The sequence below is a fragment of the Acanthaster planci genome, linkage group LG12 (assembly GCF_054643075.1).
Source record: "Acanthaster planci isolate LZ-2023a linkage group LG12, COTS_SCS, whole genome shotgun sequence".
NCBI lineage: Eukaryota > Metazoa > Echinodermata > Asteroidea > Valvatida > Acanthasteridae > Acanthaster > Acanthaster planci.
Genome location: NC_141788.1, coordinates 3,713,808 through 3,731,914, shown reverse-complemented (window position 1 = coordinate 3,731,914; position 18,107 = coordinate 3,713,808). Strand labels below are relative to the sequence as shown.

General features: G+C 44.0%; 1 protein-coding gene across 2 annotated transcripts in view; it reads left to right on the top strand.

Annotated features, from left to right (window-relative positions):
• Positions 1-18,081, top strand: part of LOC110977450 (nuclear pore complex protein Nup155-like) — a 29,842-nt gene extending 11,761 nt beyond the window's left edge. For both annotated transcript variants that reach the window (XM_087143798.1, XM_022231605.2), the window contains exons 13-35: positions 469-579; positions 1,302-1,464; positions 2,064-2,138; positions 2,650-2,806; positions 2,920-2,986; positions 4,396-4,502; positions 5,406-5,503; positions 6,450-6,583; positions 6,878-6,937; positions 7,071-7,202; positions 7,813-7,890; positions 8,918-8,978; positions 9,658-9,793; positions 10,049-10,199; positions 11,153-11,257; positions 11,367-11,521; positions 12,161-12,290; positions 12,642-12,755; positions 13,524-13,644; positions 14,159-14,269; positions 14,511-14,647; positions 16,164-16,270; positions 16,976-18,081. In XM_087143798.1, coding sequence (XP_086999924.1) covers positions 469-579; positions 1,302-1,464; positions 2,064-2,138; positions 2,650-2,806; positions 2,920-2,986; positions 4,396-4,502; positions 5,406-5,503; positions 6,450-6,583; positions 6,878-6,937; positions 7,071-7,202; positions 7,813-7,890; positions 8,918-8,978; positions 9,658-9,793; positions 10,049-10,199; positions 11,153-11,257; positions 11,367-11,521; positions 12,161-12,290; positions 12,642-12,755; positions 13,524-13,644; positions 14,159-14,269; positions 14,511-14,647; positions 16,164-16,270; positions 16,976-17,129 — 2,664 coding nt within the window. In that variant the 3' untranslated portion in view covers positions 17,130-18,081. The remainder of the gene's footprint in view (positions 1-468; positions 580-1,301; positions 1,465-2,063; positions 2,139-2,649; positions 2,807-2,919; positions 2,987-4,395; positions 4,503-5,405; positions 5,504-6,449; positions 6,584-6,877; positions 6,938-7,070; positions 7,203-7,812; positions 7,891-8,917; positions 8,979-9,657; positions 9,794-10,048; positions 10,200-11,152; positions 11,258-11,366; positions 11,522-12,160; positions 12,291-12,641; positions 12,756-13,523; positions 13,645-14,158; positions 14,270-14,510; positions 14,648-16,163; positions 16,271-16,975) is intronic.
• Positions 18,082-18,107: the final 26 nt, after the last annotated feature.

Here is an 18,107-nt window from a genome sequence, read left to right as displayed (position 1 = left end):
GTCCATTTGAATAGCTTGCGAGTTGGCTGACGATTGGACGAGTGTCAGAGTTGCAGGCATGTGCGATGAACTGGACTACAGCCCCAATAACACCGACAGCATTCCGTCAATTCACGTCATGCCGATCAGATCTTGCAAAGTGGGATATCACACGGGACCAGATACCTAGATAGCCAGTACTCAAACTGAAAATACATGTAAATGACACCTCTTTTGGTGGGCTGGGGAGATCACCTGGATCCTTTGCTCACTGTAAAATGACATTTCTGAGAGCAAAGCATAGCTTTTGACTGATCCCCACTGTCATAAATGAAACAGAAACATGGTTTTTACGTCCAAAAATACTGCGTGTGCTTCATTCCCAAAGTGGTTGAGTGTTGCATTTCACTAGCAGACATTTGAACACCCAAAACGATGGAACAAATACTCGTACATATCATGCAATCCACATTGTTACCATGGTTACAGGGAAGTTACCTCGTAGGCAAGCTGCGGCCAGTGGATCAGCTACGCCAGTTGATGCTCAACAACATGGGTCCAGATAACCCTGTGGTGGAGAGCTTCTTCAAATTGCACAAGGTAGAAACTTTTTTTTCTCTTATCCACAGACCAAAATTCACTCCCCCACTATGGTAAGCATTCTGGGTATTATGGCGTGGTTGCATGAATCAGTTCAGCTGTCTAGATGCATCAACCCTTGTGTTGTTTGATATCCTTTCAAATATTCCGTTGTTGGGTGATACATATTTGTCGAAGAGACCGAGGACCATGTTCCTTTCCAGCATTCCTGAACTTCCATTAAAGTTGGTGAAGGTTTGTTTGTGGTAGATAAGTCAGCATTCTGGTCAAACAACTAAAATAAACCTCACATAAAAGAGACATCTTTGGTTAGTATCTGTGTAGTACAGATATAATGTCTACCCTGACGTCAGATATGCTGAATATCGGTGCGTTAACGGCGAGTTAGAGTTTGTCATTTCATTGTTTGCCTTTTTTGTATGCGGTACAATCCAGATAGGTGAAGTTTGTGCAAACAGTCAGTAGCTTTCCAAACACTCCTACAGAATTTGGAAGAATCATCTTCGACAAGTAAAAGAACGGAATACGTGTGCAACATTTGAGCCGTTATTTTCTCTGTGTACTCACTGAATACCTCTGTGATGCTTTTGCAGCACGTTACTTTGAGCAGTCGAGGCCATGCTTAATTTGATCCCGCATTCTTTGACTTTGTACTTTGTCGCAGTGCACCAGCGTGACCTCGTTTGACAAATTTAATCGTGTGATGAATGTCATTTTGACAGGAGGACCAGGCCTGTGCCACGTGCCTGATCCTGGCCTGCTCCAGAGCGTCCAGCGACGTGCAAGTCAGCGAGTGGGCCACCCATGCATTCTTCCTGTATGGCGGGGTAGCTAGACTCAGGTCCTACGGGGCACCACCTCCAAATCCAACCGCTAATCTCTTTGGTATGTGAGAACATTTGTCTTGATATTTGAGCCTCTTCCCAGCTGTTCCCTATAATCTTGCAGCACTTTATTTGGTTGAGTTTTAGGAGGTAGTTTGTCAGTAATCTAGGTTTTCAAATGAAGTTTGCATTTGCCTTCATGGCTGTGATGCCAACTGGGTTGTTGCCATAGCAGTGTGCTTACATTTTTTGCTGATACGGGAGTGAATGGCCACACATTTACTTGCTCATCAAAACCCACATTTTGTTTCTAGCCCATCTGATTCCAGAAATCTCTTGTCTGTGTAGGCAACCAACCTTCAGTGTCATTCTAAACTTTCCATTTGAGCAGGAACATTTTATCCTCAAATATGGAGTCTTTTTTGCCGCGTCGTAATTAATTTTCGAGATCAAGTTGCTGTGGGAGTATTCTGTACCAATACAGTGGAAACATGCGTGTCCTTAGCAGAAAGTAACTCACCACAGTCACAGTTAATAATGCTGATATAATTGCATGGAAGTCTGTGAAGTGCAACACCAAATAGTAAAGTGTTCAACAAGGAATGAAAGCCAAAACCTCGGAAAAGTAGCACCTTAATTTTGTTTGTCACTGTCCAACAGGGAGCACCACACCAGTGGTGGGGCAGAGACCAGACAGCCAGTATGGTACCACACTGACTAGTCCACCAACATCGGGTATATATGAAACCTTCTGCTGATTGTTAGCAATCTAATCAAGTTGGGAAGATGATGCGTGCGATTGTGAGAAGGAATGGTTTTTAATGTTTCTGAATTTTGACTCAGTGGTATGTCGGATGGTAGGCCTGTTTTTCTACATCCTTTGTAGTTCTTCAGCAAACAACAACTATGATACATCTATGTTAGAATTTCAGAGTAAATGTTTGTAAACCAAGAATTATCCGTTTGGAAGAAATAGATGAAAGTTTGCCCTTCTTTCTTTTCACTGGTCACTGGCAGTATTTTGCTGGCAGATGCTGAGACAATCAGGGTATATGCATCGCTTTCAGTGGGTATTAGAGTAAATCATCATTCACTTCTTTTGAAGATTTTTTTAAGCACAATCAACTTATCTGGAACCAAAAGTAACCACTGATGTTCAGGGGGTCCCTTGAATCGATTCTTGTCACGCCGGGCGTGCGGCCTGCTTCAGATTGATGGTCTTTTTGGCCGGTGTCCGTGTTTGCAGGTCTGCAGCCCAGCATAGCATCCACGCCCCTCCAGGCTTCTGGTGGGTACCAGGATACTCCCAGGACCAGCGCCGGTCCATCCGCCCAGCTGTCCAGCGACGTGGAGTTCTCGGGCAAATTCAAGGGGCTGTGCCTGTACTTTGGCAGAATAACCAGGTAGGAGAGATCAGTGTGCAGTCCTCGAGGCAAAAAAAAATGATAAAAGTGAGGCCTCTCGTGGTCATTTTCAGTCGCTAACAGAAAGTGTTGTCTCTTTTCTGTGCCCCTAGGCCGTTGTGGGAATTACTTGTTGCGGTTGAGGTTACATCTGTTGAGTACAGATCTCAGAGAACCCTGGTAATATGCAAATTTCTCTGGAATTCTGGTTTGTATGGAATGAACATATTGGGGGCTTGAAATTGACATGAAAATATTCATTTGGTGAACAATTTCCATTGACTTTTGGGATAAGTCACGGTGTGGTAGATGAGACCGTCGCACGACCAGACACAAGACCACCAAGAAGACCATTCACAAGACCAGCACAAGTAACAGGGTGAACAATGCCAAAGGAAGGCTTTTGTTGCAGTTCAATTGAATAGCTTGTGGCTTGCATTCAGACTGGAGGTCTTGTGTTGGTCTTGGGATGGTCCCAAGAGGTCTTGTCTGCAACACTGAACAAGTTCCTTCAACTGTTATATTTGACTGATAAAGATAGAAACTTTGGGTTGAAGTTTACCTACTGTGTGATTTACACAATCTAACCTTTCTGAGAACTGAGACAATTTGAAACAGTTGGGTCTCTGCTTTGCAGGACTTCCTTTATCCATATGCTGCCGGGTTTAATTTGAAGTTGCATGACGTATACCCGGGGGATTTTCAAGATTTTTCGGTTTTCAAAATTCTTCAAAAATTCATAACTTCATTTACTGGACATTTACACCCACATAAATGACTGTCTGATTGCTACTCTAATCTGACAGACAACATCTATTGACACCCGAGTATTTCAGCCAGGCCTGCCGCCTTGTAAAGAGAGCCCAGATTGTGCGGTGTTAATATGTAATTTTCTTTTGTTCCTGAAACTGGCACAGTGCGCAGCTAGAGTCTTTTCAATAGGGACCAGATGAGCGTGCAGCAGTATTGTATCACTCATCACTGGAGCGCTTTTGTCCTTCATGGTAATCCGCTCGCGCTGAATGCCACAAACAGTGGTAGAATCATTCAAAACAATGATGGATTTCCTCCGCTATTAACAACTGAAAAAATGTTGGCAATTCCCAACAGCTCAGTCTTTCGTTCTGAGTACGGTCTCTTGTTACGAGGCCCAGCTCTTTTGTCTGATTTTGGGCAGCCCGGCTTTGCGTATAAACCCAAAGAGTCCGGTATCGGAAACCCCGGCACCAAGTGGTTTATAGAGTGGCCTATTTCTGGACAGTCGTGCCAACACTGGTTTCTCATGTACATAATCAGCTATCAGCTGCATCACGGAACAATTGTGCCATATTTACGTGAGCGGAAACCGCCAAAGCGTATACAGTTGCACAGTGAACTGGACACTGAAATGATCTAAACGGTAAACTTGGGTCATACATGTATATCTACTGTTGAGTATGCAGCTGCGCAGAAAGTCTCTAGGGTTCCTGGGATTTCCCGGGTTGCCGTATGCTCGCCTCTCACTTTTTGGCATCATCGCTATTTCGGCCTTGTTGTTTACCCCGCATCTTCCCCCTTGAAACCCCATCTCTCTTTCCTTGGCTCGGCAGCTGGTGACCAACTTTGACAGCAGCGAGCTGTCCTGGGTCCTGGACGAGATGAAGGCGCTCAAGCAGTTTCTGGACAGAAATTCTCAGTACACAGCCGTAGCTGAGAGGTAAGACGCCATGACGCCGCAGATGCAGTGAGGAAATAATATCGATTTACCCAAGCACCTTTTTTTACAGGCGCAACACTCGCGCAGAGTCCTGAAGTAAATATGTCGTACTCACAGTTATGTGTGTAAAAGGCATTAGCTCGAGAACCAGCGCGTGGACGAACACATGCGCGGACTCCACTTGTTTACACTGCACTTTCTGGTTCAAAATGACATCATGCCTCGGTATTCTCTACGCATACCCAAGAACGTTTTCAAGCAGTATCTCTTTTCGCAGTTCCAGTTTTTTGAAACTGAGACCTTGCCAACATAAACGCAGTGCAAATTTTAAAGTTCGCCTCAAGTTTCTTTCAACTAGTAACTTTTCCTATATTATGGCTGCGCAAAGTTGACTTGTTGGTGTTTGTTGTTTTCGATCTTTTTCCGTGTTCTTTTTCCTTTCTTTCTTCACCCCAAGTAATTTGGACTTAAGTTTAGTCATTTCAGTTTTTGGATTCTGGCAAATTACCTTAAAGGCTTTTAAAATGGAATAGTAGAAGTTTGAAATTATAACTTGGTAGTCGAGTGGAAGGAAAACTACCTCTTCAGTAAATGTTGATCCATTGAACGTAATTTGAACATCCAAGGTCTGTGTCAAAGTATCAGGGGTGAGATTTCTCAGCTTTTCAGCTGATTTCAGGTTTTTTTGGGGGGGGGGATTTCAGCTTTTTTTTTCCTCACTGGCTGTGTACAAAAGTAGAGGAGATTTTCACAGTTCAGCTTCTTGATGCCTTTTTTCCCCTGAAGTATGCTTACTGATTCAGGAACAAACGATGTCCTTGTTGGCCCAATCTGTCTTCTTAGACGGCATTTGAGATGACTTTGCACAGGTTACCTTTCATTCACCCTGTTCATCTTCAACAGCATAATGTCTGCCGGGATGCCAAGCTTTGCTAGACCGGAATCAGTGATCGGTCGACCAGGGGTTCAGTATCAACGAGAACAAACCCAAATGGAACAAGGTAAATGGAACAAGAGAGTGAGATTGTGGCGTAGTTTGAATGGCGTCTTGACACAGCATTGCAGAGAGCAGAAAATTAAGATTAAGCCCAAGTGCACACCCTTAATCTTTGTTTACGAAAGCCCTGATAGAATTGAAATGGGGAAAAATTCTTAATCGAGGACTATCTGCCTTGAGCAGAAGCAATCCTCATTGGTTGAATTCGGTTGAAAAGAGCCATGCTGGACGGGACTGTTCATTTTGTTGGTAGCGACGCGCGCGCAACACATGTATCTCATAGTCGTTTGTGAACCAGCAAAGTGAAGTTCCCACCAAAGGAGCTGCCGTTGCTTGGAAAATAACATTCTCTCGGCCCAGCTCAGGCTCATAAGGCGTATCTTAATTCGTTTTATTAATGCACCAAAGCTTTATGTTCTGTTTTGAAACTTGATTTGTGAAAATAAGTCAGACCGGGATTCTCGATTTATCAGGAGGAGGCACCCTGGCCAGTACCGCGTTGAGCAGACGCTTTCATTTGTTGGGAAATTTTAGACCGGAGTCGGGGGCTTCTTTCATGTGTCCCATGTTGGCTGTCGGTTCAACATATGCATGTTCTTCATGACCACGGAAAAGGCATATGTGGACTCATGCAAACTTGGGCTCCTATGCAGACAGTGATGTTAACATTTAAATCTGTTGACCAGTTATTTCCTTCTAAATTTTGGGAAGAACCCCTGTAGCAAAGTTGCTTGCTTATTAAAGGTCACAGATACGTTGGCCTGCTAATCTCAACATCCGGAGTTCAGTGCCGCAGACTGGTACTCCATTCAGGCTTTCAAGTCTCCTTGGATCCAGGATGAGACAGAATCAACCATTTCCGTTCAAAGAAAATTAAACCAAGTGGTTCACTGATGCAGAATTGAATTGCCTGAATATAATTCACAAGAATGAGATTTTATCCTCTGCAGCTGAAGCGGAGAACGCCGAGAGGAAAGCGCTGCAGCAGTTGGAGCATCTAATTAACAGCTGCTGCGAGGTACTGGCTCTCCTGAAGCTCCTCTGCTATCACCAATTCCACAATGTCACCGCAGCCCTGCCGCAGGTAACAACTCCACCGGTCTCCACCCTAGCCCTGTGTCTCAATCACTCGGCTGCTGCTAGTAATAACACGCATCTATATGAGGCAGATGCAGCCCCTTGCCAAAGACACATGCGTGTCCCTTATTTTTACTTCACAAACCTTCCTAAATCCTGCAAAAATCTGACAGGGTCTAATAAGCCAAGTTCACATTATGTGCGTACCGCAACCAACCTTTGGCATCCAACTCCTTGTAAACTTGAATGTTGCCTGGCCCCAGCAATCCCAAATAATTTGGTTCTCAATGTTGGCATACAGGAAACCAGGGACCAGTTGAAGCGGATGACACTCCGTGATTTGGTCATCAACGGGAAGGAGGTTAGTGTTCCAAATCATCATTCGGAAAAATGTTCACTGTATCAAGAGGAATATCCTTTCAAAAGATTCAATTTGTGGTAATTTCTTTCCCCGGTTTCAAAATGACTGAGCAGTGTACTAATTGCCTTTGTAGGTTTGTGACATGTTGATAACGGCCCTGATCAACTTCTACACCGGTGACAATGCGACGACCGATGCCATCAGTTCCAAGCTGCGAGACATCTGCCCGTCTCTCTACAGCCGAGAGGATGCTATATGCTCCAAGGTAGTTTGCTGATAAACACAAATCTTCAGTTAGACGGGTCACCTCAGGTTTATGCACTGTGCCAATTAGCTATGGAGGAGAGTGGAGCCTTGACCAAGATGATACATAGTTGGTGTTAAGGAATTCTTGAATGTAGTTGTAGAAGGTAACCGCTGGTTGATAGCAGTTGTAGACTATTCAAGATTCCCGTTGTCATGGTAAAACCCCAAAAATCCTGGGGAAAAAAGGTTTTCTGAAACTCACTGATTTTACGGGTCATTTTTTTGTGCGCCCCGCCAGGGACACGCTGCCTTGTCCTGCGTGTCCGTCTATCCAGGTGGGTACAAGAAGTCTTCCCACCTCAGTTAAGGATAAACTTAAGATTTCAACTTTGAACTTGGCATGTTGGTTGGTCTTTGTAGGTCGACAAAGGTCAGGGTCACTCATTCTGATTAAAATAAATACGAGGCGATTTCTTTGATCAAAAGTTTAAGTCGCAGGTTTGGTGGGGCATTTGTGTTAACACATCATTTCTGTTTCATTGAATTGACGGTGGTTTTTTTCTAACATAGGTTCTGTCTCAATTGATACTGAGCAGTGCTTTCAAACTGATATATTGTCTCCGTTCCAGGCCAACGAGCTGATCAAAGGCGCCCAACAGGCGCAGACACGTTCAGTCAAAGAGAAGATGCTGAAGGAATCTCTGCAGGTAACGAAGACCATCAGAATTGAAACTTGGATGAGACGTGTGTGCTCCTCAGGAGAAGTTGCTCGTTCAATCAGTGTTTGGAACACTCACTTTGTCCTATACAGTAGCAGGCATTTCGCATAATAACGTTCATGTACACGTTTTTCATGAAATGCCTTCACAAAATGGGGATGTCTCCAATCAGTTTTCCCAGTTGTATACACATATCCCATGTTAGCATCATAACGAGCCCTCCTCAAAGTTTGCCCGAGAAAGACATGCTGAAAAGTACTTGCTGTTCACTACAAATAGCCCACGCTCTTCCACAAAGCCAAAAAAGTATCACTTTCGACGGTTGCACTTGACGTTCAGTGAGGGGACGTGAAGCCAAGCTGTTAATAAAAGTTTGCAACTCCCAGTAATGGGAGTAATACGAGTCTAGCAGATAGTGACTTGGTTTGACCTTAGGCATGTTACTGTACCCCCCACTCGCCTGTCTCCAACCAGGGGTGTAAAATGGGTACCAGTGAGGGTAGAGATGGTTGTGGTGTTGGATTAGCTGTTTGCGTCTCCCTTGGGAGCTGAGGTTGTTCAGGAAAGCTGGAGAGCCCAGTGATCAGAGATAATAATCACTTTAATCAGTTTTTCTGAATGAGTGCCGTGTGAAAGGACCCATTGTTGTTATTATTTCTAACCTGATAGTTCTTGGCCATGAGAGAAAACATTGAAATCACATCTAAAGTATTTGGGGATGCTGTCCAGGTTTACTGTTTTTGCCAGACAGCATTGTCCAATTTTGCCAGAACTGCCAAATTTCCTCGTCCGTTAATCCCTTCACTGCGGGATTATTTTGACAGCGACTGCTGGGCTGTGGTATGCCCTGAATGGAGGGCTTTGTCCAGCAGCAGGCCCCATTGAACCAGCAGCTGCATGGTGAATAGACTGTATGTGTGGTATGCACTAATCCTCACACAACGGTGCGGTAGTAGCAATCCTCCGTAGCGAAGATTCACCTCATTCTGTTTTTATTCCATATTTCATGTGTTAGCTATTCAAGAGTATCAGTCAGCAGCTAATCTTGACTTCAGTCTGCAGTGAATATCATCAAGGTAAAGCATGTATGTCTCTAAGTAAGCATGCCATGCGAGGGTTGGTTTGGGAATGATAATGCAGGCCCGGTGCGTCGCTGACCGGTAGCAAAGTTGGAAAGTTTTGGCCATGTTTAAAATAGGCTTCCAGAGCTACGGCTAGGTCTATTGTGAGCGTGTCTCTGCATATTTCCAATGGAGTGAAGACCTAGACCTAGCTCTAGATAACAGATTTGAATGCAGCCTCAGTGTAGCACAAAGTTGGGATGTCACTAGGGAGAATTCAAACATGATGTAAAAGTAACCAGCAGACCGACTAACCGACCAACTTTGAAGAACACATTGAAGAGCGTGAATGAAATGCCTAGTGATTCATGAATACGCTCCCACAGCAGCTCATGAGAAACAGGAAAGTTTATATGTTTTGAAAGTACCAGGGGCAAGTTTTATCAGTGACAAATCATCACCCATTGGTTGATTTTTAACTGGTGACCTCTGCGTGAAATATATACTGGGCACCAGGCAAAATCGACCAGTGGTTAACAAATTGTTTTGCTAATGCAACTTGTCCCAGTTTTCGGAATAAATTGCTGTTCATCGCTGTTTCACTGACTTTCAGTGTGTCCCAAGAGTTTATAATTGTGTTTGAATTGCTCAAATGGGAACGAGTTTTTCTTTGATCCTCCTGCGTTTCCAACAGCTCATTTTTACGACGGAGTCGTTGAGCTGAGTCTGTCGGCTGCTGCCAGGAGAGACCCACAGAACTTGGCGTTGCATTACTACAAGCACGGCAAACCTGCGGAAGACTTACAAGGCACGCAGGCATTCACTGCCAGGTAGGCTCCCTCCAAAGATAGACCAGTAGGACCATCCGAATCTTTCCTTTGCGTAAGGCATTAACTCTATCTTTTCAAGTCTCTTCCAGCAAGAAGCGTACCTCATTCCCCCAAGCTTCTATGCTGGAAACCAAAGGCACAGTCGTTGTTCATAAACTTTCACATATCGTGCCATTTGGTTGTACAAGTTCTTTATCTACTCTAGCAAAGTTCACAGCATCATTTAGCATTGCCCTTTCATCATTCCAATTTCAGATATGAATGTTACAAGTGCGTGATAGACATCTTGGACGAGCTCCTGGTTCTGAGCCAAGCGCACCCCACGTCCCCCGTCGTCCCGACCCACCCAGGCCCACCCCCTCAGCCAGATCCCAACCAACTGTCGAGCCAAGACGCCAAGGCATACGTGAGTGTCACCCAAGACATTGGCTCACTTGCTTAATCATCACTACAAGACTGTTTTGTATGTACCGCGCAGTCCATAGAATTGAAGGAGGGGCTGCGGGAGAGTTCCTGGTTGAACTCATGCTAGGGAGTAGAGTTTCACCATGAAAGGCAAAACACCAACTACTGATGATGTACCATCGCAGTACAGATGTTGTATTTCGGTAACTGAAGTATTGCCGCTATGTCAGCATTCATGCTTCTAGAGATTGCTCTGAATCAAACCATGCCCTGAATCCCGGTAAACTTAATGGTCAAGGGGTTAAGACATCTCTGCAAGTAAGCAGGAAGACGTGGGTGCAAATATCAACTGAGCGAACTGTGGTTTTTCCTCATCTCTTGGACCACACTGAGAATACAGTACGAATGTGCGCATCCGCGTAAAGGCAGAACCTAGTAGGAAAATTAATTCATATCCCTGATCCCCAAGACAATACTATCGATGAACCAGAGGTTACTCTGCAAAGCATTGTGGCAAAATTACACCTGTAATCACGTGGACATAGAAAACTTTTGAAAAAGGAAAAAAAAACCTCTCAGAAGGGGAGCTTGAAGCCAAGTGAGATGGGTGGGGATCCTCTAAATTCCCAAACATCTCTTAACCAATCACACAAGTTACACAGAGAGACCCCTCCCCCCATCCACAACCCCACACATCAAGTGCCTTCAACCCCCTCCCAAGATAACATGGATAATTTGGGTGAATTTTACTGAAACGTTTCTTGTTTCCTGTGCTGTGTATAAATAAATAATTGTTATACTTATATTTTTTAAAAAATATAAAACATTTATAATTGGAATCTTTTGTAAAAAATTGACTCAATTTAGCCTGTGGCTTCAGGTCCAATTTCAAAGAAGTCAATTCTTGGCGCTGTTCCTCTCATAACTTACTGATGATTCCTCAATTGCTCGTAGATGGAGGAGATAATGCAGAAGGCTTTGGCCTCAGATGACGAGCTGTTCCATGTAGCTCTCTATGATTGGCTGATAGAGAAGGGACTGAAGGATCGCTTGCTTCAGGTAACGCTGGATCCCAGGTAGTCTCTCTAGTTAAATAATGAACACTGTTTTTATTGCAGAGAGTGATTTGATTTGATTTTTAAAATGCTGCCTCGTCCTTTTCTCATAGATCTCATCTCCCTACGTGGAGGAGTACATGAAGCGAGCCACGCAGTACTCGGCCGACAGCCTGCAGCTGATGGATCTCCTGTGGAAGTACCACGAGAAGACGGGTAACTACCCCGCAGCTGCCAGGATCCTGCTCAAACTGGCCGAGAGGCATAGGTGACTATGAAAAGCGTATCGTTCTCAGCACAGTCGGGTGTCATGGGGAAACAGGGGATTGGGGGGATTTTTGCTAAACTCTGATCAGCCTGTTCTGCGTTTTGCAATGCATGAGAAACATTCCAACTGCGGTCCTTCGTCAGAGCAACTCGCGGTCTGGCAGAGCAAAATGCATTGATACGGTGTCCAAGAGGGTTCTGCAGCCCAAAAGTGTGAGCGTATGTCACAGATTGAGCCTTAGTCACCCTTTGAACAGAATCAGTGCTTCATTAGATCTACTGTTCAGAGATGATCGCAGGTTTTGCTGATCAGTTGGCAAGCTGTGGCTGGCCATCGTGGGATGTTGGAACGCACACGTCAAGCTGTGATTGGTCAGAGGGGGAGGGGCTTAATGAGTCGATCTGTCTGTTGACTCTAAGGTTGAGCTCGCTGGCACTTGGCGGTGTCATCCTCTCCCAACTTTGGGAGTTGACAATTTTGAACCTGTTCCAGATTAAATTCTCTGAGCTACTGGCAAATATTAACATGACCCCTCCCGGTAAAAGTCACTGAACTCTTACTAAGAAAGTCTCAGGAAGCTTTTGTGAAGTTCCTGATTTCTCAACTCGTTGCCTCACTCCGTCTTCGTCACCATTACAGCACCGATGTGAAGTTACAGCAGCGCATCGAGTACCTGTCTCGCGCAGTCATGTGCGCTAAGAGCAGCAATCTGAGAACGAGCACCAGCAGCGAAGGGGAGTTCCTGCAAGAACTGGAAGATAAATTAGAGGTTGGTTAGGAACGAACTTATCGCTTGCAAGATGACAGTTACCGCCGAGTGGCATGGAAGATAAAAAGCTAATAAATGTTCTCATTTGTGAAGTACGTAATTCAATACTGTAATGTTCAAATGCCTCAGACGGTATCGACATTGGCCCATACCCCCGAGGCTTTTCTACTAGCAACAGCACCGAACGTAATAAAGTTCAGGAAATTTTACCAAGTATTTGTAGTACCAAATCTGCATATAAATCAAAACCATACGGTCTTTGCAGTTTCTAAAAGCACAACATTATCCCTTTTTTGTCTTTTTCTTGTTTTGTTTTTTTTTTGCCAATGTGATCCCAAATTTTTTCACCAGGTGGCCCGACTGCAGTTGCAGGTGTATGAGGCAATTGCTCGTCACAGCACAGCTCATCCCAGATTCCAAGAGGCCTTGTCCAAGCTCAACGTAGAGCTGGTGGACATTACAAAGGTTAGGCTGGAATATTTTTGTAACTGACTGCTCGTGCGTTTGTGATCAAGTAGAACTTTAATCTCCCAGAACCAAAGTTACGTTGTTCATAACTTGGTAATAGCATGGTGGAATAAGTTTAAACGCACAGTTTTAAACCTGCTGATCCAGCATTTATTTCCCCTCCTTGAGCACCTCTTCTGTCGATAAACTGAAGCAAGTCAACAATTGACTGATTTTTATAATCCATGTCTAAAATTTGCATTTTTTTTAACACCCTTCTAAGCACTACATCTGCGAAGCTTGCCTCTCGTGAGCAACGCTAACATCTTGAAAAGAGACTAGCATAGGCGCCATTCGCTGCAGAATGCTGTGGACTTTCAGCGAACAGCGACTGAACGATTTTCAAAGTGAGGGGAGGGGAGGCCGGTTGTGAGACCATCGGGCATCAGCCGTTAATAGGCTGCTCCATTAAGCCCCACCCCATTGTAGGACCTGCAAAAATTGGGGAGGTCGATCTTCCCCCCCCCTCCCCCAGCAGAAAACTTTTGGTCTCTAGGAATTGACTGGTGGAGATTTTTATGCATTACAACCATACCATTTTTTAACAGATCTTCTCTGTCTTTGTCCATGAATAGCAGATAAACGTGAGTTTTGCACTTTTGAGCGAGTAGAAATAACTTCCCAGTCACTCAGACGAATTGATGGCAGTGTGTCGTTTTTGGGGTGTTGTGGAGTGTCCGGCGCTTCGGTAGACTAACTGGTTTGATCGTGTGGATTTTTTGTCAGCTGTACGGAGAGTTTGCTGATGTGTTTGACCTGTCCGAATGCCAGCTGGCCATCATTCACTGTGCTGGCCACTATGACCAACAATTGGTTCAGTCTCTATGGCAACAAATCATCGACAAAGGTTTGCGTCTTGAGGAGATTTTCATCCTCAGTCTCTGTCTGCTTTAGATGGGAAATAAAACTGACAGAAAGCCTGATTGAGTGATTGTTTTGCTCTCAGAAATATGTCCAAGCTTGTAACATTGACTGTGACTGCAGGTGTATTTCCTTTGTTTGACATCACCATCAAGTCCACAACACTGTCTTGAATGACGTTGGTGGAATAATTGTCTGTATCATCAATGAAGGCAAACTCTGCGATTCACCATTTGAGAATGGGATTAACTCCTCCTTGTCCCAGATTTGACTGGAGATTTTTCAGGGCTTTGTTAGAATCGGAAAGCTTTTTGCAAGAGAATCATAATTTTCCATGTTATTATAAAATGGGAGCATGTCATTCCAAATATGAAAAATATTTATTTTCCAAGAACAGATGTCGATGTTCCTCTGTGCGTTTATCCAAATGTCCCTTGTGTCTTCTGGCCAACATTGACTTGGGTTTCACACAAATATGTCGCCGTGTTTATTACTTACAGAACTCAACGAGAGCATGGACAAACCCGGTGACAGCAGGATGACTATCCTAGCCAAGAAGCTTCAAGCATTGGGGCGTATTTACTCCTCCCTAGAACGCTACTTCCCCCTGGGTGAGAAGTCTTCCGTTTTGGTCGATTACTCAGACTCGGACTCATGATTACAAATCTCACTTCATTCTGACCCCACAAAAGGCTGCTCAGTTGTTGTTGTTTTTTTTCTGCGGAGGAACTACAAGACAAAAGAATGTTGCTTAGTAAAGGGAGTTTCCAACAGGCCACCACCCCCCCAGAATTGGGGATGGAATGTCCCGATTTTTGAAGAGTTGTGTTTTGGTGGATTTTGGTCCCTCAGCATTTCTGATCCTGTTCCTGGAGAAGCGAAGCTGCGAGCTGAGGTGGCAGAGCGACTGGGTGTTCCGATGTTTCCGGGACATCGGCATACCCCTTCCGAAGCTGCTGAACGTATATGATAGCCTCTTCAAGGCAAAGGTAGGCTTTGCAAATTGTCTGAATGCATGAATTATTCCATGGCCAAGCCATTACAGTCAATTTATATAAATTGAACACATCCAACCGACATTAAATAAACCATAAAGCAAGTCGTTAAAAAACCTAGGAGTGTTTTAAATAATGGATGTTAAACACACTTTTTGTTGAGTGGATAGCATAGGACTAATTATTAATAATTTATATTAGGCTGTTTTCATTTTTAAATGATCAGAAGTGCATTTTTATTAGAATTATGGTGCATTAGACAAAGAGCTGCTATAAAATTTAAAATAAACAAAGTGCCCATTAAAGATGCCCATTAAAAGAGTGTGTATGAGACTCACTTAATACCTAAACTATCATCAGAGAGAATGAAACATTGGTTGTACCGAGGACAGTGTTGTATACCAGACCTTGATGTCCGAGACCAAGACCAGGACTTCGAGACCGAGACTTTTGCAGGTCGAGACCAAGACCGAGACCGGCGCTTTCGAGACCGAGACCGGCCCTCCCAAGACCGAGACCGGCCCTCCCAAGACCGAGACCGACCCTCCCAAGACCGAGATTTTGACAGGGCAAGACCGACAGTCTCGAGACCTACAACACTGACTGAGGACTTTGGTGCAATAAAATGGCCAATGATGGTTAGGGATAACTATTAACAACAGTACATGACATAAGGCCAAAAAGTGTTCAGACAAAATTTACTAGCTTCTACTGTAAAAAGATGTTGGATTCTCTATTAGGGGCATTCCATGAGGTTGGGGCATTCCATGAGGTTGGGGCACACTTTGTGATAGTGTCCTTGTTACATGGGTAATTTTTAACACCTGTCATGTAGAGTAGGTCATTTACTCTGTAAAAATAACACACACCTCTGTATTCTGCCTTGCAAGACGTGAAACAATGTCAATTTGGAATCCACATGCACGGAAAATAGCTGTTCATTATTACGGAACCCACGTAACAATGGACACCGTCACAAATTGTGCTCCAACCTCATAGAATGACCCATTTCTGCCAGGCCTCTTGTTGCCTGCCCCTCCCCAATGAGCAAGCATGACTTGCTCTGTTTGCCTTGAAATACCTGCATGCATGACTCTGAGAGAAGCGACTAGCCACCAACAATCCACTATAGCTTTGTGTGTAATTGGAGTGAACAATCGACTCAAATAGTCGTGGCTTTTTCAACAGTTACCGGAATATTGAACATGTACGCAGACTGGGGAAGTTAATCCTCTGATTGAATTATGAATGCTTTTGAATGACTGCATAATTCACAGAAAGTGCAATGCTGCTCACTTACTGAGGCATCTAGGGCATATTCCATCGAGCGCAGAAAACACAGGTGCACAAGTTTTAAACGTCTGAGAAAGAGAGTATTTGTGTACGTCCCTGAAGAAGGAAAAGTAACAGGTGACCCAGCAATACAGCCTGGCTACCGATGCATGACAAGCGACAAGGTCACAGTCCTGACCTGTTTGTGTCTTTGTGTATCCTTTTTGTCCACTGACAGGACCCCCACTGGCAGACATCACCTCAGCCATTACATCTACTCATTGCCATCTGTGCTTTGGTGAAAGCCTTTACCGATTCGCCCAGTTGCGTACCGGTTCACGAAAGGTATAGGACGCATGCAGACTTGTTTCTTCTTTTTGGCTGCAATTTCCTAGCCCATCCCTGCATTTGCTTCTAGCTAATATGTCCTGTCAGCACAAAATGAACTGAAAGTCCGAATTTTCAAAAATTGAGATTTTGGTATTTTAAGTTAACTTGAAAACAAGCCTTCCAATGGTATCTAACACTTTGGGTAAAAGTAGGGTGAGGGTGTGACGTTATTCTGGCTGCTTTGGGCCTTTGTTTCCAACACTGTTTCAACATTTCTGACCAGGCATGAAAAATGCTACATAGATCATCAAAATTAGTCAAACAGTAACGTTTCTAAATATCTAGTCCTGCTAAAAATGTGGAATTAAATAGAAGACAGGTTACTCTTTCCAAATATCACAAAACCCAAGATTTGGCCACCCCCTTAATTTCTGACTTCAAACCGTCATAAGGCGTTATAGCAGAGAGCAAATTTCCGCTCATTTTGTCTTGACAGGTGACATATGCAAACGGCTTCTTAGGTTTTTTCTCCAGCACAATTGTATCGCATGGTGTTGACCATTCGACCCACCCATTGTACCAAGGATTATTAGATGAAACTTTCCATTCAGCCAGTGTGAAACACTGTACAACAAAGAATGTGGGAAATGGGCACGACTTTTTATTTTGATCGGTTCATTTTGTTTTCTTGATTTGTAGTTTTTGTTTCGTTCCTTTCAGGCGGCAGTTTGTCAGTGTTTGCCTGGATGCAATCGCTCACTACAAAGTGGAGTTGGAGGCTACGACAGGCATGCCGCAGCCCGTTCAGTCCATCCTGAATAACTTCAAACAACTGCAGGCCAAGTTGGATCGTCTTCAGATTACTAAACCATAAAAAAGAAAATACATGTACATGTGAAAAAAACATCTACAAAGTAAAGACGGAAGTGACTGGGGCCCTTGCAATGACCGTGGTACATTTGCTGTAATGCACCCAGAGTTATTCAGATGTTACTCAGGAAAAAAGCTGAATACTGAGAAGACATGTACACTTCCAGACAAGAAACTTTAGGCGAGACCCTGGCCCTAAGTGCACTTAAAGGCGCTCAGTAAACAAGGATTTATAATCTTGGGAATTTTTCTATCATGAATTTTTATGCTACATTGCTGTTGAATTTCTGTACCGGATTACACCTAGCGGAGATTGATCTTTGAATTGATCTGGCTGCTTATCTTTGGGCAATAGAAAAGTACCACCTGCGCACTTGTCACCAGTAACACTAGACAATGGGGGCTGTTGTTGAAAGAGCATCTGACCCCATCCCCAGGTGGGTCGTTCCACACTCAAGGGGGGGGGGGGCAAAGTACGACGACGAGGGGCTTGGTAAAGGGAGCATGGCAATGTTATTAGGTTATCCCATCTTCTTGAACATTGCACTCCATTGTGAGGAAAGATACTCCATGCCAAGAGTGTTTTGTAGTGTATGTGACCTGAACCAGAAGTTTACCATGATATGTAGGAATTTAATCTCCAGATACTGTGATTGTCATTCACCTAGTGTGGACATTCCTTTGTTTTTGTGCAGTTCAGAAAATTCGGTGAAACACTAATTTTTCTCGAGCTTGGGAACACGATTTTCAGCTGGATTTTTGTTAAAAATGTGTCGACTGTTCCTCTTCCTTTTACGACAGACGACCCTAACCACAACATGCTTCTAAACTTCTTTTTCATAGAAGGGGAAACGTCTTGTGGACAGCTTTTGTTCACGAGTTGATGCCAGGTATATAGAGTTAGCTGATTACCTTCGTTCTCTCAAAATAAAATCCACACACTGTCTAAAACTCCACTTAAGTTGAGGCCACCAGGCTTTTA